The sequence below is a fragment of the Oncorhynchus tshawytscha genome, linkage group LG10 (genome assembly GCF_018296145.1).
Source record: "Oncorhynchus tshawytscha isolate Ot180627B linkage group LG10, Otsh_v2.0, whole genome shotgun sequence".
Classification (NCBI taxonomy): Eukaryota; Metazoa; Chordata; class Actinopteri; order Salmoniformes; family Salmonidae; genus Oncorhynchus; species Oncorhynchus tshawytscha.
In genome coordinates this window covers 17,396,207-17,417,259 of record NC_056438.1, presented here as the reverse complement: position 1 = coordinate 17,417,259, position 21,053 = coordinate 17,396,207, and the positions used below count along the sequence as shown (strand labels likewise).

The window sequence follows — 21,053 nt, the reverse complement described above, 5'->3', positions numbered from 1 at the left end:
CTCTCTCTCTCTCTCTCTCTATACCAGTACTCTCTCTCTCTCTCTCTCTCTACACCAGTACTCTCTCTCTCTCTCTCTACACCAGTACTCTCTCTCTCTCTCTCTACACCAGTACTCTCTCTCTCTCTCTCTCTACACCAGTACTCTCTCTCTCTCTCTCTCTCACCAGTACTCTCTCTCTCTCTCTCTCTCTCTACAACAGTACTCTCTCTCTCTCTCTCTCTCTACACCAGTACTCTCTCTCTCTCTCTCTCTCTCTCTCTCTCTACTACACAGTACTCTCTCTCTCTCTCTCTCTCTCTCTCTCTACACCAGTACTCTCTCTCTCTCTCTCTCTCTACACCAGTACTCTCTCTCTCTCTCTCTCTCTCTCTCTCTACACCAGTTCTCTCTCTCTCTCTCTCTCTACACCAGTTCTCTCTCTCTCTCTCTCTCTCTCTCTACACCAGTTCTCTCTCTCTCTCTCTCTCTCTCTCTCTCTACACCAGTTCTCTCTCTCTCTCTCTCTCTCTCTCTCTACACCAGTACTCACTCTCTCTCTCTCTCTCTCTCTCTCTCTCTCTCTCTCTCTACACCAGTACTCTCTCTCTCTCTCTCTCTACACCAGTTCTCTCTCTCTCTCTCTCTCTCTACACCAGTACTCTCTCTCTCTCTCTCTCTACACCAGTTCTCTCTCTCTCTCTCTCTACACAGTTCTCTCTCTCTCTCTCTCTCTCTACACCAGTTCTCTCTCTCTCTCTCTCTCTACACCAGTACTCTCTCTCTCTCTCTCTCTACACCAGTACTCTCTCTCTCTCTCTCTCTCTACACCAGTACTCTCTCTCTCTCTCTCTCTACACCAGTACTCTCTCTCTCTCTCTCTACACCAGTACTCTCTCTCTCTCTCTCTCTCTCTCTCTACACCAGTACTCTCTCTCTCTCTCTCTCTCTCTCTCTACACCAGTACTCTCTCTCTCTCTCTCTCTACACCAGTACTCTCTCTCTCTCTCTCTCTACACCAGTACTCTCTCTCTCACCAGTACTCTCTCTCTCTCTCTCTCTCTCTACACCAGTACTCTCTCTCTCTCTCTCTCTCTCTCTCTCTCTCTCTCTCTCTCTACACCAGTACACTCTCTCTCTCTCTCTCTCTCTCTCTCTCTACACCAGTACTCTCTCTCTCTCTCTCTCTCTCTCTCTACACCAGTACTCTCTCTCTCTCTCTCTCTCTCTCTACACCAGTTCTCTCTCTCTACACCAGTACTCTCTCTCTCTCTCTCTCTCTCTACACCAGTACTCTCTCTCTCTCTCTCTCTCTCTCTACACCAGTACTCTCTCTCTCTCTCTCTCTCTCTCTCTCTCTCTCTCTCTCTACTCTCTCTCTCTCTCTCTCTCTCTCTCTCTCTCTCTCTACACCAGTACTCTCTCTCTCTCTCTCTCTCTCTCTCTCTCTCTCTCTCTCTCTCACTCTAGTACTGTCTCTCTCTCTCTCTCTACACCAGTACTCTCTCTCTCTCTCTCTCTCTACACCAGTACTCTCTCTCTCTCTCAGAACTTGGAATTCGAAAACACATCAGCTTGTCTGCCGATTATAGAGTAGGAGAAATGACAGAAGTTGTTTGTATGTAGCCTGTGTGTGCATTTTGAATTCTGTGTTTCTGTGGGTACACACACAGTGTGAGTGTTTTTATATTTATTTTGATGGAAAAAGGAGGACTTGACAGACTTTACAGGTGAAAGCAATATGGTGGAAGCTGATTGTTAGGTCAGAACATTAAGATGCATCTTGAAGACTGTGCTGGATAGAAATGTTTATTACTAGGAAACCAATCATAGTTTCAGTGCCTGAGGTGTATACTACAAAGCAGGATTGAGGAGTTAGCCAGCTAACTTGCCAGAATATAACTTTGTCTGTGGTACAAGTGTTGATGTTGTTGACCCAGAGGTGAATGTCTGGCATTTTAAGGATTCTCCCAGCTTTTGTCCTTGTTTCCAGGGTAATGAGGCCCTACTCCTCACCCCCCCCATCCCCTGTCCAAAGTGGTCGGCCCAATCTCCCCCGGCCCTCTCCTGAAGTAGTCGGCTCCACACCCTTCATAACAGACAGCATGTTGTGGAGAATACTATTATCACAGACAATACAGGGGAGCATGCCCCGTGCTCTGTCTTCTCTAACAGACTGTCTGTCTGTGTACTTTCTCAGCAAGAGATCCTGTACCAGTACCCTGTTTCTGAGGCGTCCAGCCAGCTGAAGGGAGTCCGAGGGATCTTCCTCACTTTGTGTGACATGCTGGAGAATGTCACCGGGGGACAGATAGTCAGGTAAACAAAGTCTGTATAATCATATACATATTGTGGGAGCTCAGTAAGAATTCCAAGGAAATAAGAAAATGTCCACTTCCTGTTTGCCGTGGCCTCCAGAAATACTGAAGAAGTTTATTGGGAACAGCAAATAGAGGGTTAGGTTAGTCAGGTAAGACTGCCACGGAGGTAGTGAATATACAAAGCCCCAATTAAATATACAAACTGCTAAACATGGAAATTCCTGCCATGGTTATATTTCTTCTCTATCTTTTCTCCTGCACCGGTTCTTCCTCTCGCTTTCCTCTCCTCCTCTCCCCCTTTCTTTTCTGTGCTCTAACCTTCTGCCTTCTCCTCCCTCTCCTCTTCTGTCTTATTCCCCCTCTTTTTTTGTTTTTACTCTACCCGTCTTCTCTGTTTCTTTCTCCTCCTCCCCTCCATCCCCCTCTCATCAGCTCGTCTCTCCTGCTCCATAAACAGCTGGTCCATGTGGGCTACTGGAAGGAGAGCAACAACCTGCTGGTGATCGGCCTGCCTGCTGAGAGGTACCGACCAGTGGAGGCTGCAGAGGGGAGGACGGCTCATAATAATGTCTGGAATGGAGTAAATGGAATGGCATCAAACACATGGAAACCATGTGGAAACCATGTGTTTGATGTATTTGAAACCATTCCACTTATTCGGCTCCAGCCATTACCAAGAGCCCGTCCTCTCCAATTAAGGTGCCACCAACCTCCTGTGGTATCAACACATCAAAGTCATCCGAAGTCAATCATAGCATCAAATACATACTTCCATATTCAATACACCGTTTCACTCAATCACATGTCAGCTAAATGTTATAGCTTTTCTTAACCATGTGCCCTAATAATATGTTTGATCTCCTCCTCCTCGTTGACTGTGTGTTATGTTCTCTTGTTTTCTTCAGGGTTCCTCTGCTCTCTCTGCAGACGGTAGTGGGAGGTGTGGTCAGGACTCTCAACGTGATGTATGGCTCTCTGGGCAGGTCTGTTGACGGTCTCCAGTCCTGGTCATTGACTAGGGATGCATCCTAAATTTGACCAAAAGTAGTGCACTATGTAGGGAATAGGGTGCCATTTCGGACGCTGGTTTGATTTCCCGGTTCAAGCAGTTCCAGTCTTTCTGGCTTCCCATTTGATGCTGTTATATTACATCAAACCTAAATAGGCTTTTTTCCCTCCACCTCTTCCCATCCTCTATCTCTCCCTCAATCTTTTCATCCTCTCCTCCTCAGTGCATTTTGCCAGGTGGACCACGCCCCCAGACTGGACCATTTCTTCTGCCTGTTCTTCCAGCAGCTGATCCACCCCTCCAGGTTGAGTGGCAGCTCCGTGGCCACGCCCCCTGATGTCTCGGAGACTCTCTTCCTGGACGGACTGCCGGCGGTCCGATGGCTCACCCTGCCTCCTGAGATAAAGGTCTGCATGGGCCACAGCTTCGGGCCCTGGATGTGATGAAGCACTTCCTGTTCATTTGTGTCTTCACCATTTGGTGTTTGTGCTTTCTCATGCTTTAACTACCTTTCTTGTCCTATGAAAAGTGTTTTAGACTCGCATGTCAGTGATAAGTTTAGGAATTTGCTCTTGCTATAATATGACTGGGCTTTTTTGCAATCTTGATTAGGGATGGGCAACTACAGTCCTCTGGGGCTGGAGTGGTGTCACTCTTTCCCCCCATCCCTAGCAAAACACAGCTGATTAAACTAATTGCATTCTAATCTGAAGATCATGATTAGTTGATTATTGGAGTCAGGTGTGTTAGCTGGGACTGGGGCAAAAGTGTGACACCAATCAGGCCCTGAGGACTGGAGTTGCCCATCCATGATCTTGGATGTCTTTATTGATTTATGTCTCATCTTTGCTGCCCTCTGCTGTCTGGCGGTAAAAATTACAAGGGATCCTGCCAACCAGTTTTCTGCTCAGACTCTTTTCCAATGCGAGATGCTCCAGAGCGTGGTTGACTCTGCAGCCATTGTTAATGCAGAAATAAGTCACTACATCTGTGCTGTAAAATTACAATTGTATGTCAGAATTCTATTGATCGTCTCTGATCGTCTGTCTATTCACAGATGGAGGTTGACACTGTTCTCTCAGACTTTGAATCGTCAGATTTTGGAGAAATGGTAAGTCAAATCGTTACATAGGACTCTGGTCAAATCAGTGCACTTTATAGGGAGTAGTGCCATTTCATTAAACAGAGCCACCAGCTGTCTCCTTCCCTCTGTTGGGCCTAGTAGTGAGAGGAGAAGGTGAGTCTATTTCTGGACCTGCTTGTGGATATTTAATGAGCCAGTGAGAGAGAGAGAGCAGCAGGCTACTTAATCATTCATGTCTGACCTTCTGAAACTGATAATGAATATAGTCCTCTCTCTCTCTCAGTCAGAAGACTTCTATGGCATGAGGCGTCTCTACTTGACGCTGGGCTCTTGTCTGTTCTACAAGGTGGGTGTCACACACACACACACACACACACACACACACACACACACACACACCTGACACCTGTCTGCTGGATCGCTGTCCTTTCCACACACACTTGACACCTAGGCCCACGGTGAAGCCCAACACCTCACAGACACCCTTGGATGGATAGGAAGAAAGAGACAGTTAAATGTGATTATATAGATGGCATAACATCACCCAGGATAACACGCTGTAATTCTTCATTCCCTGGATGTCACACCATCAGCCTAACAACTAATGCTGGCATATGAATGATGTGTAGAAGAAGTAGGTCGTTCAGTAGACTCCAGTCTCCATCACCATCAGTGTAGAGAAGGTGTGGCTCTTTAATAAGATCAGGCAACCTGTGTTACTAAAAATATGAACACTGTTTTATATTTATTGTGTGATCTGTGTGTGTGTGCGCGTGTGTGCGTTCTTTTGTTCCTGTGTGTGTGTTCTCTGTTTGTCTACGTGTGTGTGTTTGTTCCTGTGGGTGTGTGTTCTCTGTCTCTCTACAGGGCTATCTGATAGCCAACCACCTCCCCAAGGAGGACCTGCTGGATGTTTGTCTGTACTGCCAGCACTACTGTCTCCTCCCCCTGGCAGCAGAGCAGCGCGTGGGCCAGCTGGTCATCTGGAGAGAGGTGTTCCCACAACATCGCACCCAGAACCCCCAGACACAGACCAATAACAACCACTGTACCAGGCCCGGCTACTGCCAGCCACAGGGACGCTACTTCCTGCTCATAGTGGGACTGGTAAGATCGTAGTATTTAGAACACTAAAGGATGGCCATCTTGGTCTGGAAAGCTTTCATTCTAGAAACACATTATTTTCTTCTGCATTACTAAAAAGAAGAAATGCATCTTAATCCAGTTAGACTTGATCCCTGACCAAGATGGCTGCCATTATCAACTTAGACGCCTATCAACCTTTTCCATCTATGAGTGAGTTGACCCTTTTCCTCCCAGACACTTCTGTGAACCCACACATTCTCTCTCCTTCTCCCCCAGAGGCATTTCATGCAGTGCGTCCTCCTGGAGGCAGGGGGCTGTGCGTCCCCTGCCCTGGGGGCCCCGGGACCTGACTGTGTGTACGTGGACCAGGTCAAGGCCACCCTCCTGCAGCTGGAGGGGCTGGACGTAGGGATGGAGGAACGCCTGGCCGCACCGCCCGCACCCTGCCTCTCTTGTGCTGACTGGTTCCTCCCCTCCTCTGCCCGGGACAGGTTAGTTTTAGTTTAGTAGTTAAGTTAAGTTAAATACTTTACAACAAATTAACCTTAGTTTAGTAGTAAAACACACATACACATTTAGGATCTTAATTTGAGCCAGTTTGCTACACTTGGAAAATAAGTTTGCAGCAACAGGAAATGTGAATTATAATTCATGTACATTTTTGTAGGGGTTGATACCTTTTTCGTAAGGGAAAATCAAGTCTGAAATTTCAAAGTGGAAATTACAAACTTTAGAAGCCTTTTTAAACCTTGAATACAGTGCTTTCGGAAAGTATTCAGACCCCTTCACTTTTTCCACTTATTTACATTAAAGCCTTATTCTAAAATTGATTGAATACTTTTCCCCCCTCATCAATCTACAAACAATACCCCATAATGACAAAGCAAAAACTTGTTTTTAGACATTTTGCAAATGTATTAAACATAAAAAACAGATACCTTATTTACATAGCTATTCAGACCCTTTGCTATGAGACTCAAAATTGAGCACAGGTGCATCCTGTTTCCATTGATCATCCATGAGATGTTTGTACAACTTGATTGGAGTCCACCTGTGGTAAACCCACAGTTGACAGTGCATGTCAGAGCCAAACCAAGCCATGAGGTCGAAGGAATTTTCCGTAGAGCTCCAAGACAGGATTGTGTCGAGGCACAGATCTGGGGAAGGGTGCCAAAAAACACAGTGGCCTCCATCATTCTTAAATGGATTAAGTTTGGAACCACCAAGAAACTGAGCTATCGGGGGAGAATGGCCTTGGTCAGGGAGGTGACCAAGAACCCGATGGTCACTAACAGAGCTCCAGAGTTCCTCTGAGGAGATGGGAGAACCTTCTAGAAGGACAACTATCTCTGCAGTACTCCACTAATCAGGCCTTAATAGTAGTGGCCAGACAGTAGCCACTCTGCTTGGAGTTTGCCAGAAGGCACCTAAAGGACTCTGACAATGAGAAAAAAGATTCTCTAGTCTGATGAAACCAAGATTGAACTATTTGGCCAGAATTCCAAGTGTCACGTCTGGAGGAAAACAGGCACCGCTCATCACCTGACCAATACTATCCCTATGGTGAAGCATTGTGGTGGCAGCATCATGCTGTGGGGATGTTTTTCAGCGGCAGGGACTGGCAGACTGGTCAGGATTGAGGGAAAGATGAACCGAGGAAATTACAGAGAGATCCTTGATGAAACCCTGCTCCAGAGCGCTCAGGACCTCAAACTGGGGCGAAGGTTCACCTTCCAACAGGACAACGGCCCTAAGCACACAGCCAAGACAACGCAGGAGTGGCAGCAACGCTTCCCATCCAACCTTGAGAGGATCTGCAGAGAGGAATGGGAGAAACTCCCCAAATACAGGTGTGCCAAGCTTGTAGCATCATACCCAAGAAGACTCGAGGCTGTAATCGCTGCCATAGGTGCTTCAACAAAGTACTGAGTAAGGGGTCTGAATACTTATGTAAATGTGATATTTCAGTAGTTTTTTTTGCAAAATAAATGTAAAAAACTTGTTTTTGATTTGTTATTATCGAGTATTGTGTTTAGATTGTAACGTAACAAAATGTGAAAAAAGTGAATGGGTCCGAATACATTCCAAATGCACTGTACACTACAAGTTTTACATTTCCTGCATTGCAGGGAAGTTATACTGCAAAGGGGTGATCAAATTAAGATCCGACATTGGTATAAAATCCTCCAGGATGAGACAAGTGGTCAGAATACTTACTTCCATTGTGGTTCTCAGGTTGGACACCATGGCTGCATCGTCCCCTGTCCTCAGTAAGCTGGCTGGGGCTGTGAAGCCACCGTCCTCCGCCCAGGGAGGGGGAAAGGGAGTGGGCAGGAGCCTCTTCGGAGGGGGTGCCCGGAGACCTAGCCCCCAGAGGAGTCAGTCGGACAGTGGGAGCGAGGGACAGCCGGAGGGGGGTGTAGGAGGGCAGACAGGGCTCAGTCCACACTCCACCCCGGACTCAGCCCGGAAGCTGGACGGGCGGAGAGACTCGCTGGGTTCGGGTGGATCTGATGGGAGTGGAGCCAGTGGAAGTATTTTCAAGGTATCGTCATAACCTTCCCCCTTGCTAAGGTTCCATCAGCTGTATTGACTTTGATACCTTACATTTGTTAGACACGCATACACAACTAGGAGAAAAGAGTTTTTAGTGAGCACAGTATGCGTGGGAATCTATGGCTTTTGTCATTTACCAATGGACCTTTTGTTGTCTATTTGTTCCCCTAGATTCCCAAGATGAAGCACCCTAACCCATTCTACCTGGGCACCCTGAAGAAGAGTCTGACAGAGAGAGAGACAGAGGAGATGTACCACACCATTAAGTGAGTGAAACAGGCCAGCAATGTTAGTTAGTTTATCCTTGTTGTAATAATGGTCTAACGCCCCATTCTATTCCATTCTCTATCATTCTATTCCATTCCATTATTTTCTATTCCATCCATTCTATTCCATTTGTTTCTATTCCATCCATTCTCTACTATTCTATCCCATTCCACTCTCTCTCTGTGCTGTGTTCCCAGGTTGACATCTGGGGCAGAGAACACTCTGTTCCACTATGTGCTGATGGAGACAGTACAGGGCATCTTCATAGCTCCTACACACAGGGAGCTGGCCCAGCTCAGCGGCTCCATCCACCCTCAGCTCATACGTAACTTCCACCACTGCTGCCTCTCCATACGGGCCACCTTCCAGCAGAGTCTACCGTCCAGGGTGAGATACGAAACACACACACACACGGGTGTGTACATGCACGCACATACCCAGACACATTCTTTCTTTCTTTCTCTCTCTCTCTCTCTCTCTCTCTCTCTCACACTCACACTCACACTCACACACACAACACATTCTCATATGTAACAATGTGTCTGAGTTGTAATAGCCTCGTCGCAAACTAGGCTTCCCTAAAATGGGAAGCCTGGGGATGTTCCATGGCAGAAATCATCTAGAGAGGGATCGGAACCCGTTGTAAATCAGTGACGCCTTGCAACACGTCAAACCAATCAAATTAGTGACGTAGGGACAACATTTTTTCTGTTATTTTGAGATGTGCTAAAGCTGCAGCAAGAGGGGAGAATGGCCTACAATGCTGACCTGAGGGAAAGCATGAGGGACAATAAATAGCTAGCCACAATGCGGTTTATTTTGATAAGTCAGCTAATCTTGTAAGCTACCTAGGTATAACTAACTAGCTAGTTACATTTCTTTCAACATTATAAAGCCTACACATTTTAAAAAATTAAAACAGCATATTATTGACCTAAAAGGTTAGCTGTATTAGTCCAGTCGCTAGCTTACCCAGAGTCAGTGATACCATGTGCTGTCTATCTATGGGAACAACTGCAATCATTTTGCATGTAACATTGCTAAAATGAATGAATGACCGCAGTGCCGAGGCGCCACTACAGCCTGGGGTACGATCCAAGGCTGTTTCACAACCGGCTGTGACCAGGAGCCCCATAGGATGGCCCAGCGCAGTCCGGGGCAGGGGAGAGTTTCGCCAGTGGAGATTTTCTTGGCACATCGTTCTCTAGCGACTCCTTGTGACAGGGCAGGGCGCCTGCAAGCTGAATCCGGACATCAGTCGAACAGTGTTTCCTCTGACACATTGTTGCGGCTGTAGGCTAACTCAACTGAGCTGCTATCTAGTTACCTTTTCACACTGTTAAACTAAGTTAATTCAATGTCATCAGCTAGCTAACTTCCTTTTAGATCGCTGCGGGTTAAGCGAGCAGGTTGATAAGAAGTAGCAGAACACACCTGTTCAGGGCCTGGTTAGTACTGGGATGGGAGACCGCATGGGAATACCAGGTGCCGTAAGCCAGAAATATTTTTTTGTATATATATATAAATACAATGCTACCTGTAATGCGCATAGTCTCTTGGGATATTCATTGGGACCTCTATTAATCTGCAAACATGCTTTCACAGCTTCCCATATCTGTGGACAGAAAACTTCACAAAGAAACAGGCTTCAGAATACTCCAATTAGACAGCACTGAATATTATGTTGCTATTATCTCTCTCCTCAAAGTTGTCCTCTCCAGGGACTGGAACAGGAGAATATTTTCATAATGTCCTCCCACAAAATTACCTGCCCTATCCAGTAGCCTTTACTGACAGCTGATTACATCAAGATAGAGATCTAATAGGAATTTAGCTAGCTGATGACATTTGATTAACTTAGCTAAACAGTGTGCAAAGTTAGCTAGATGACAGCTCAGTCGAGTTAGCCTGCAAAGTGGCCTACTATAGCAGGCTAGCTAGCTAATAATACATTGTTTTTAACATTTAAAAAATGTATTTACTTACTGGAATAGGTTCTCCCATTGCATGTTTTTTTGATTCTTACAAAAAAATGTACGATATTTTCGGTTGTAGCACGCTGCGGTCTAAGGCACTGCATCTCAGTGCTAGAGGCGTCACTACAGACCCTGGTTCGATCCCAGTTTAGAAGGTGCTAGGACGTTTGACTTTACCAGCGTAATCCACTCTCAATTTCAATATATATAAATCGCAGACTGTCGGCCACAATTGATGACTTAAAAAATAGCACTTGAAACTAGCATAGGGAACAACTACCCAGACGGAAAACAGTGATGCACAGAACACACAGCACCCCTTCTATGGGTGTGTGGGGGAGGGTTCTTGAAATCTAACATCCTATCAAAATCTTGCAGTTGAGGAATAACAGGGCATTATCTGTGTCATATTTTAATGCTTGTTAAATTGTAAAAAAAAAAAAGAAATGTCAATAAATATATTGTACAAAAAAAAAACATCTTGCAGTTGGGAGCCAGCAAACAATTCAAACCGTTTTTGCAATAAAAATTTCCAAGGGAGGTATGACAACGATGATTTGTGGGATGTATGGCAATGCAAGACTAGAGTTGTAATAACAAAGGTAGTGTTTATGTATAAAATCATAGACTTCTCTGTCTATATAAATGTGTTTTTATCTCTGTTAGCAGGGTAGGCGGGGTACAGACAGACCCCAGAGGACCCTTGGGCTGGGCCCAGTGAAGGAACACGGGGTTCTGTTCCAGTGTAAACCTGAGAACTGGACCGACCAGAGGAAGCCTGCTCCCACCATGACCTACTGGGTGATAGGGTATATGACAGTACAAAATACTAAATGGTACCCTGTTCCCTATGTAGTGCACTCAATACTGTCATCTCAAAGGGCATCGTATTCTATATAGTGCACACTAGGACGCTCTGCTCATATGTAGTGTACAGTATATGGTGAATAGTGTACGTAAGAGAACAAAGTGTTTCTAGTCAATCTGAAATGGCACCCTATTCCCTATGTAGTGCACAATTTAGAGACCTAGCCAATATACTATATGAGGAAACACTTTGTCTTCTCACGTACCCTATTCTCTATATGCTGTAGACTAGATTTGACCAGAGTGGCTCAGTGTACTATATGGGGAATAGGGTGCCAATTAAGACGAAGCCAACTGTCTGTGCTTACATAGTGTGGCAGCCCACCCAACCCCACTGTATATGATTGAGACTCCTATTATGATATTTATTTAGCCTCTGTTGCTATACAGGGTCAGTGTTCTGAATTATGGCTTTGTGTGCATTGGCAGCATTATGAGTGATGTCTGTAATGAATGTAGAGTTTGTAGTATAGGGATGGTGGTCTGTCCTTGTAGAAATGACTGATGGCACTTTGGTTCTGTCTCGGGCTGTTGATTTTGGACGCCCGTGTGTGTGTGTGTGTGTGTGTGAGAGACTACAGGTGGCCCTCAGGGAGAGAGGTCTGTCTGAGTGGTAAAGAAGGGAAGTAAAACTGTCTGGGTGGTAGAGTAAAGAAGGGAAGTAAAACACTGGAGTTAACTTTGAGTGAGAGGCTTGGAGTAGCAGATCACCATGTAACAGCTGGGTTTTAGGTTTCAGTGGCAGTTGGACGCATACTGGGCAGAGAGATCTTCATTTATCAAGGTGGTCCTGTATTGCCTACTCTCCTGACATCTAGGGCTTTTTGTTCCATTTTTTTAATCACTTCGCAATTATATGTCCTGCCTACCTATGCTCCTCTGCCTTGGGTGCGGCCCAATAATATCTCCTTTCTCCTGAAGTGTGCACTCGTTCACTATTCCCCACAAAATGAAAAGCATTTGATTGGTGGAGGCATGGGCTAGAGAGCGTTTCCATATACCAGTCAATTCCTTTAAAATACATGAAGGGAAGTGAACAAGTGCACACTTCAGGAGAATGTAGATATTATTAGGATGCCCCAGAAACCCACTCTGACATTTTCCTCTTCTTTCTCACTTTGAAGCTCTGTTGTCTCTCTGTGTTCCAGCCGGATGCTTCTAGAACCTGTCCCTCAGGAATTCTATGTGTGTTTTCATGACTCCGTGGCAGAGGTTCCTGTGGAGATGGCCTTCCGCCTATCTTTCGGCCTGGCCTTGTGACGAGCCGTCTGCCAACAGTCTCTTAATGAACTCTGATAACACTACTACCTACAGACAGCGGTGCACAACCCTGGGTTCTTTTCATTAGGCATCAAATGGGAGAAAACTGATCGAAACAGGGAGGGGCTACCTGAACTCCAATAAGAACCGCTTGTTTGTTTCCCGTCACAAAATATTTTACAACGGTACACCCTAATGAACACGACCCTGGTCTTCAACATTTCATAGTCGACCTCAACGCCTGCTTACTGTCTGTCTGAGATATTGTGGGAACTAAGACTTGTCTTGTTCCAGACAGACATTGATCATCTGACAGCAGATAAAAGGAAAGACCAAGGTTGTTCTCTGTTAGACTTGGACCAGCTCCAGTGGAACAACAGGGAACAACGCTGTGGAACATTCAGATAGAAATAACACACCTGATATGTAGAATATTATTGTAAGGAATCACATCAGCTCTATTCATTGCATTTCTATCTGTAACGTCTCACTACACTTGCCTACTGAACGAAGCCCTGGGTTTACTGGATGCAACAATTTTGTGTCCGAAATGGCACCCTACTCCGTATTATGTAGGGAATAGTGTGCAATGTAGGACAAGCCACTAAACTCAATAATACCTCAGAAAACAGGCTGCAGGGAAAGCATTTTGCTGCTGTTCTGACCGTAGAAATAGAATCTCATTCTAGTTCAGTGGTTCTGACATTGCTGTTCACTTAAAGGTGCTACACATAGGATTTTTACTTTTGCATTTTAATTTCTGAAAATGTCCATAATATATCTGCAGTAATAGTGGAATGACAGTGTTTCACAGTACTACTTACCCACCAGTGTTATGATTGGCTGTGATATTCACCTATTGATTTTGACCCGCCAGAGCAGCATCTGACTTTGGCTGTGTTATCTAGTGGAAATCGCTCTGTCATTCCTGGTTGCAAAAATTCTACACTGTTCGCTCAATTTCAGTTTGTGTGAAAACAAGCACCGGATAGTGTAGGGAATCATTGTACAATCTAAATTGCTGTGGAATATCTTGCAATTCACCTAGCATAAGGCTGCATTCAAACCCCACCCCCCCTCATCCCATTTCCCCGTAACATGGCAGAGAATTACACTTGAGCCTTTACTTTGGGTTTTGGTCCACCAGCTTCAAACAGCTGACAGCTGAAATTGCAGTGCAAAAATCCTATGTGTAGCACCTTAAGTGTGCCTGACCAAATAATGTGACTGTTCTTGCTTGCTAGCCTCTCCACATTGGCATGGCAACCGCCTTAAGTGGAGTTAAATTCCTATATGTTGTTGATTGTGGGGGGATATTGTATTTAAGATGTACAGTATTTTGCATAGAAGTCAAATCATTTGTGATACAAATGCACCTTTGAGTCTGTTGATTAAAATAAAAACCTGTTTTGGTTTCCTGGGGTAATTTTCTCAATTTATCAAACAGTGTGTAACATGTTAACATGATGCTATACAGTGCTTTACAGCTTCCTAAATGAATACAAAACCATTAACGATATATTTACACAAATGAAAGTCCTTCATGATCAACAGGCAAAAGAGCACTGTAATTTTAGGAAAAAGCTGATTTACTTCAGCTGATTCATTTCACAAAACAAGGTTACCTTGTTAAATTCTTATACAATCTACATCACGTGGATTTCCACAAACAGAGGATCTAGAAATGAAATACAAACTGGCTAATGTGGCTGTAGCCTCCATTATTATGATGCGTGTTATCAGGGCTAAATTTGACTGACTAACTGATGCATTGATTTGAACAACATTCATCTCTTTTGTAAGTACACATAATTATGTCATTAGTTTGCCACCAGAAATGCAGAGGAAATGACCAATTACTGGACATATCAAGAAAAAAAAAGCATTTTTATAATCTGCTAAATAAAAAATATCCACCTTGTCCTTTGATTTAGCCCTAGAGTCTGTATGGCCAGCAAGCCAAAACCTTCCAAAGAGGTCAAGTTCAAGTGGCGCTCTCCACAACAAGGACCAGATTCTTCTTGTAGCACTCCAGACTACAGAGAGGGATCCCCGTCTTGGAGCACGAGTACCTCTTCAGATTACTGCACCCGTTTACTCCGCACCCTACCGGTGCCGGTGGAGGGGGGCACGGGGGGGCAGGGGTGGGGGCTAGCACCCCCTTGGGAAAGGAAATCCCCATTCCCTGGGCCGAGTCGCAGTAGCGGACCATGGGACACTGGGCCTGCTTGGACTTGCGTTCCCTCATGCTCTTGATCTTGGCCTTCGAGGTCTTGGTGAGCCTCTCAATGGTCTGGTTCTTGTTCTCCTCTGCCTTCTTGGCCGCCTGCAGGCGCCTCTTGCGGGCACGCTCCTCCCTCTTCTGCATCATCTCAGCGGTCATCTCCTTCTCCTTGTAGCCCATGGGCAGCTCCAGGAGAGGCTGGTTCTGTTGCTTATGCAGGAGGGCTTTCTGTAAGACAGAAGCAAGCACACACAAACACACAGTCAGGTACTGTAGGATGTAGACCTAAATCTATAGGGTTAGGGCATTTCTGTAACCTTTAAGTTTATAACCACTAGCAATTTCTCAGGTCATATCGTAACCTTAAATCACATGGTGGAGGAAAAAGTCAGAACTCTACATGTCAGACTAGCCTAGGCCTGTCCGGACCCTGTTACCTGTCTGGCTGTGAGCAGTGACTCATCGACCTCCTTCTTCAGCTCTCCGTTGTCGTCCAGCTCTCCTTTCTCCAGGGCGTCCAGCCACTTCTCCTCCTCGTCCACCGGCCCCCCCAGTCCCCCCAGGGAGTCAGAGTCCATGTCTGGCAGAGGAGACGGGTCCAGGTTACTGTCCTCATCTAGAGACAAGAAACAGACAAGTGCATGGTCAAGATATTAGAATGACATGGCTGCGATCCAAATTTTTACAAATGAATTAAAAATAAAGCTGAAATGTCTTCAGTCAATAAATATTCAACTCCTTTGTTAAAGCAAGCCTAAATAAGTTCAGAAGTAAAAATGTGCTTAAAAAGTATCACAATAAGTTGCATGGACTTATTGGACTCTGTGTGCAATAACAGTGTTTAACATGATTTTTGAATGACCTCATCTCTGTACCCCACACATAGAATTATCTGTAAGGTCCCTCAGTCCAGCAGTGAATTTCAAACAGATTCAACCACAAAGACCAGGGAGGGTTTTACAATGCCTCGCTAAGAAGGGCACCCATTGGTAGATGGGTAAAAAAAAAGAAAAATCTAAGCAGACATTGAATATCCCTTTGAGCATGGCGAAGTTATTCATTATACTTTTATATCAATACACCCAGTCAATACAAATATACAGGTGTCCTTCCTAACTGAGTTGCCAGAAAGGAAGGAAACCGCTCAGGGATTTCACCTTGAGGCCAATGGTTAATTTAAAACAGTTACAGAGTTTAATGGCTGTGATAGGAGAAAACTGATGCTGGATCAACAATGTTGTAATTACTCCACAATACTAACCTAATTGACAGAATGAAAAGGAAACCTGTACAGAATAAAGAATATTCCAAAACATGCATCTTGTTTGCAAAAAAAGTAATACTGAAAAAATGTGGCAAAGCAATTAACTTTTTGTCCTGAATGCAATATTATGTTTTTGGGCAAATCCAATACAACAAATTACTGAGTACCACTCTCCATATTTTCTAGCATAGTGGTGGTTGCATCATGTTATGGATATGCTTGTAATCTCTAAGGACTGGGGAGTTTTTCAGGATAGAAAAAATAAATGGAATGGAGCTAAGCACAGACAAAATCCTAGAGGAAAACCTGGTTCAGTAAGCTTTCCAACAGACACTGGGAGATGAATTCACCTTTCAGAAGGACAATAACCTAAAACACAAATCTACACTGGAGTTGCTTACCAAGTAGACAGTGAATGTTCCTGAGTGGTCGAGTTACAGTTTAGACTTAAATCTGCTTGAAAATCTATGGAACGATTTGGTGGTTGTCTAGCAATGATCAACAACCAATTTGAGCTTGAAGAATTCAGAAAATAATACAGGTGTAGAAAGCTCTTAGACACTTAACCAGAAAGACTCACAATAAATCACTGCCAAATGTGTTTCTAACATTTATTGACTCAGGGGTATGAATACTTATGTTTCTTAAAACATGTTTTCACTTTGTCATTATTGGGTAGATGGGTGAGATTTTTTAAATTTAATACATTTTGATACGGCTGTAACACAACAAAATGTGGAATAAGTCAAGTGGTGTGAACACTTTCTAAAGGCACTGTGTATAGTAAATCAATCAGTTTAAACAGCAAATGACTTTTATATTGATTGGACATGATGAGAGTAAGAGACAGACCTTGGCACTCACCAAGCCAGGCCCGGTACTGCTCGAGTGGGACGCCCTCAGAAGGCTCCTCATCGTCATCATCATCCGAGTCGTCATCATCGTCCACGATCATCAGAGGAGACGGGGAGCGGGCTACACCAGGGACCACACTGAATGTTGGCACACTGGTTCATTAAGAAAAAGGAGAGATAACGAGAATGGGGTTAGAATTTCAGGTCAGGTGAACACTGGACCTATAATTTGCATCAGAAGTCAATAGGAACTGATCAGGGCCCGGGTGAGTTTCTCCAAAATATAAACAATATCTTTAGCACTAAGACCATGTTAAAACCATTGGTAGGCAATGGGCAAACCATGATCTTTATGTTTTCTGAGAAACTCACCCTTGTTAAGCTCAGTGGTCTCTGTGTCACTCTTAAAATAGAAGCCAGCGAGGTCTCACCTTTTGGTCCCCAGCGTTTGGCCTCCCAGTTTGATCTTGAGTCGAAGCTGTGTGGGGGCTTGAGTCGGAGCTGCGTAGGGGGCTTGAGTCGGAGCTGCGTGGGGGCTTGAGTCGGAGCTGCGTGGGGGGCTTGATCAGGATGCCAGAAGATGACTCCAGGGCCTCGGAGTAGGAGCTGTGCCCGTCGTCACGGTGATGCTTCTTCTTGTGCTTCTTATGCTTCTTGTGTTTCCTCCTATGGAGGCTGTGTAACCCCAGGTGGTCTCCATCACCTGTAGTCACAGATAACCAATAAATATGTAGACAAAATAGATACAAAGACAATCAGGCCTATTTAGAAGTGTTGTTCATAGGTTGGTGGCATCTTAATCGGGGAGAACAGGCTCGAGGTAATGGCTTGAGCAGAAAAGGTGGAATGGTATCAAATATATCAAACACATGGTTTCACTCCGTTCCAGCCATTATTATGAGCCCTCAGCAGCCTCCACTGGTGTATGGGCTCGGTTGGTAGTGCAAGGCGCTTGCAACACCAAGGATCGTGCGTTTGATTTCTGCTGGGGCTACCCATCAAAAAAACGTATGCATGGTTGTCCACAACTTAAAATGTTTTAAAAAAAGAGTGCTCTGTTCTTTCGACCATTCTGCTCAAAATTTTAAAACATGTCTTTTTTTCATATATAGACACACCCTATGTGTTTGAATAAATCAACTATATGCACTGAGCTTGTCTGATGCTTTAAGCGCAGTGTGTGATGAAATAACTAAGACACACAAATGACTCAAGGGAGAGTCCAATGGCCAAAAATACCTAATTTGTTTAGGAACATCATTCCCTATTCCCTCAACCCCTACTCTCTTTACGTAAAACATGTATGCATTATATGAACTTGACTAATAGGGCCTGACCTATCATAATCACATTAATAAATTGGTTATAACCAACTCCAAACACCGTAACACCACGGGTACCAAACAGGTGCTTTTAGATCACAATATTATTATTTTTTCTTACCATTTGGAACATTGTAAATTACACTAAATAAAGTATAAATGTACCAGTCAATATCTATGAAGCATTTATTACAGCAGACTATAAACAGTTGCATGCATTCGTGAATTGCGGTTTATTTATTGTTTCGCTCCTTTTTTAAATGTAATTTTAAAACTAAAATGCTAAATTGCATTTCAAAGCGTGAATGACTTGTATGATGACATGAGCGAACGATTCATTGATTGATACAGTAGCCTATTTATTGAAATAAGCCTAAGTAAGTTACAGTACTAAGACTAAAGAGGACAAGAAACCAACTAATGATAATGACATTACCTATTATAATGATGATCATAACAATAATTGTAATAGGAGAAGAAGAAGATCAAGAAAAGGGAGGGCATAGGAGCGAGAGCTGCATGCATATTATGTGAGACAAGCAGGTGCTGTTAGATTACAACATTAGTTTTCTGCTCGTTTGGAACAGTGTAAACAACATAATATAAATGATAAGTAAAATCAGAGACCTCAACCCAATTGAGATGGTTTGGGATGAGTTGGACCGCAGAGTGGAGGAAAAGCAGTTCAACAAGTGCTCAGCATATGTGGGAACTCCTTCAAGACTGTTGGAAAAGCATTCCAGCTGACTACCCCATGAAGCTGGTTGAGAGAATGCGAAGCTGTCATCAAGGCAAAGGGTGGCTACTTTGAAGAATCTCAAATATAATATTTATTTTGATTTGTTTAACACTTTTTTGGTTACTACATGATTCCATATGTGTTATTTCCTAGTTTTGATATCTTCACTATTCTACAATGTAGAAAATAATACAAATAAAGAAAAACCCTGGAATGAGTAGTTGTGTCCAAACTTTTGACTGGTACTGTAGGTCATATAGGGAAAGGCGCCAATTCAACAGTGCACTGAACATTAAGTTTCAGAACCGCTGACAGCAAACGTGATGCAACGCAGGACAAAAGCGCATTTGTTACACCATTATTCTTACATAATATAACAATTTACAATTTTAGTAGCACATGTCTAAAAGGCTCTACATGGTCAGTCCAACATCTGCAGTGGCTGTACAGCATTTACTGCGATGCGGCCTCCGTAGAAGTCAGAGCAAATATACTTTTTGCACTTCGTGGAGCAGAGGTGTTGGGAAGGAAGTTGTCAAGGAAGTGAGTTTGTGTTTATACAGGACCTCCTGACCCCACCTACCGTCAACCAATAATTTCAATGAGGAGCAATACGGAGCTCTCCACATTGTTACAAAATTTGAGAGGCACAGAGCAATGCAGTACAGAGCTTGATTTGACCTCTGCATGCCTCCGAGGGCTCCGCAATTGCGTCACACTCTCCAAACGAAGCCTCTGATCACATCACAGATCAAGCATAAATTGGCTTTAAAAGCCCCTGCATGGTCAATCCGGGATCTGCATTGGCCGTGCAACATTTACGGTGATACGGCCTCTGCAGAAGTCAGGACATTCATACTTCTTCGCGGAGCAGTGCAGAGCTTTTGTGATGGAAGTCAATTTGTGTTTATACCTCCCCGCAATTGCGTCACACCATCAATATGGCGCCTCCGACCACATTTTCGGATCAAGCATAAATGTTCTCTTAGAGTGATGGACTGTGCCATCCCCATGACCTCCGCAATGGATTAGTCCACTGAGTTAGGTGTCTTGTGCACCATGGAGTTTTTTTGAGAATGCTTGACTAAGGAAATCTCAGTTTATTGACCAGTCGACTAAGCAGGGTCAGCCCTACCGCATGACTGTTAGTGGCTTTGGATAAAAGTGTCTGCTAAATGGCATATATTATTATAATAATGCCATGTATGACTCAAAATAATGACAAGTGGCTTCTGGACTGTTCCTAATGGCTTCTTATGGCAAGTGAATATGATGGTGTCAAATCTTCAATTCACAAACAACCAACCAGGCATTTGTATCCAGATGATTACAGGTTAGATCAGTAACAGAGAGGGGGTGGGGACTAAAAGAAAAACAGCCATGCTTGCGTCGTGGGAGCATAACATCAACAGTAAAATAAAACTCACCTAAAAGAAACCTTGGGTGGATCATGTCTTTCCTTTTCCCCATTAAAACGACTATATGTAAATCAAAACAAGCAAAGGTGTTCTGCAAGTTTACATCACAGCAAGGTCGTTGGCCTTGATCTAGCTATTTGCGGAAAAGTCGTGTTATCAAACGCGATAGCTTCTCGACGCACGAGCACCTACTCGAGAGTTTTCACACGATTTGATAGCCTGGTAAATTGAAAATCATCTACTTTGCTAGCTAACGCAGTTGCAAGCACGTTTGATGTGACAAATAACAACTGACTAGCTAGATGGAATGATTAGCTATCTACTGTAGCTAACATTAGCCTTTAGATAAATTAGTTGCTCACAAATCAATGATTCACGGTGCGGATGCAGCTGCTTTCCTTCGGTTAAGTTGCTAGTTATTTGTACAAACGGAACAGTAATGACTGAGTTATTATTTGAAAATACACAAGCCCGAGAAATCAAAACAAATAGCTAGCTAGCTACGTGCTAGCAGCAATGGAATATTTTCCTCGCGGGTTTCAATACGATTATTTACGTGTATTCGGGTACGCTGCCGCCACCCACCGGTGCGGCGGTGGAAGTACTGTCTAGCCTTGACTGTTACGTTGATCTGGTTCAGTATTAAATTATCGGAGATCATTTGTTACGATTTTATTATCAGGGATTCTTTTAATTTTTTTTGCATCATGCAGTTAGTTGAAATACGTATAATTACTTGTACACAGTAATCTCAAAATGATATACTTATTTTGACCCCTGGGTAATGTAGGGCTTGAAAGTAAACATTTTACTGTAAGATCTACACC

At 44.0% G+C, this 21,053-nt stretch overlaps 2 protein-coding genes across 5 annotated transcripts in view; one reads left to right on the top strand and one right to left on the bottom strand.

Moving 5' to 3' along the window:
- Positions 1-13,820, top strand: part of intu (inturned planar cell polarity protein) — a 52,121-nt gene extending 38,301 nt beyond the window's left edge. For 2 of the 4 annotated variants that reach the window (XM_024434550.2, XM_024434548.2), the window contains exons 5-17: positions 2,180-2,298; positions 2,733-2,822; positions 3,206-3,283; positions 3,533-3,716; positions 4,367-4,420; positions 4,677-4,739; positions 5,261-5,500; positions 5,756-5,970; positions 7,715-8,024; positions 8,207-8,301; positions 8,500-8,689; positions 10,948-11,087; positions 12,294-13,820. In XM_024434550.2, the coding sequence (XP_024290318.1) occupies positions 2,180-2,298; positions 2,733-2,822; positions 3,206-3,283; positions 3,533-3,716; positions 4,367-4,420; positions 4,677-4,739; positions 5,261-5,500; positions 5,756-5,970; positions 7,715-8,024; positions 8,207-8,301; positions 8,500-8,689; positions 10,948-11,087; positions 12,294-12,405 (1,890 nt within the window). In that variant the 3' untranslated portion in view covers positions 12,406-13,820. Of the gene's footprint in view, positions 1-2,179; positions 2,299-2,732; positions 2,823-3,205; positions 3,284-3,532; positions 3,717-4,366; positions 4,421-4,676; positions 4,740-5,260; positions 5,501-5,755; positions 5,971-7,714; positions 8,025-8,206; positions 8,302-8,499; positions 8,690-10,944; positions 11,088-12,293 lie in introns of all 4 variants that reach the window. The other 2 variants (XM_024434549.2, XM_024434547.2) reach the window with 1 other exon arrangement.
- Positions 13,821-13,823: 3 nt separating this feature from the next.
- On the bottom strand, positions 13,824-20,789 carry ino80b (INO80 complex subunit B). Its single transcript, XM_024434557.2, is given in 7 exon segments — positions 13,824-14,857; positions 15,067-15,245; positions 16,758-16,900; positions 17,179-17,230; positions 17,233-17,277; positions 17,280-17,450; positions 20,236-20,789. Coding segments are annotated over 7 exon segments (1,101 nt in total). The 5' UTR covers positions 20,279-20,789; the 3' UTR covers positions 13,824-14,389.
- Positions 20,790-21,053: the final 264 nt, after the last annotated feature.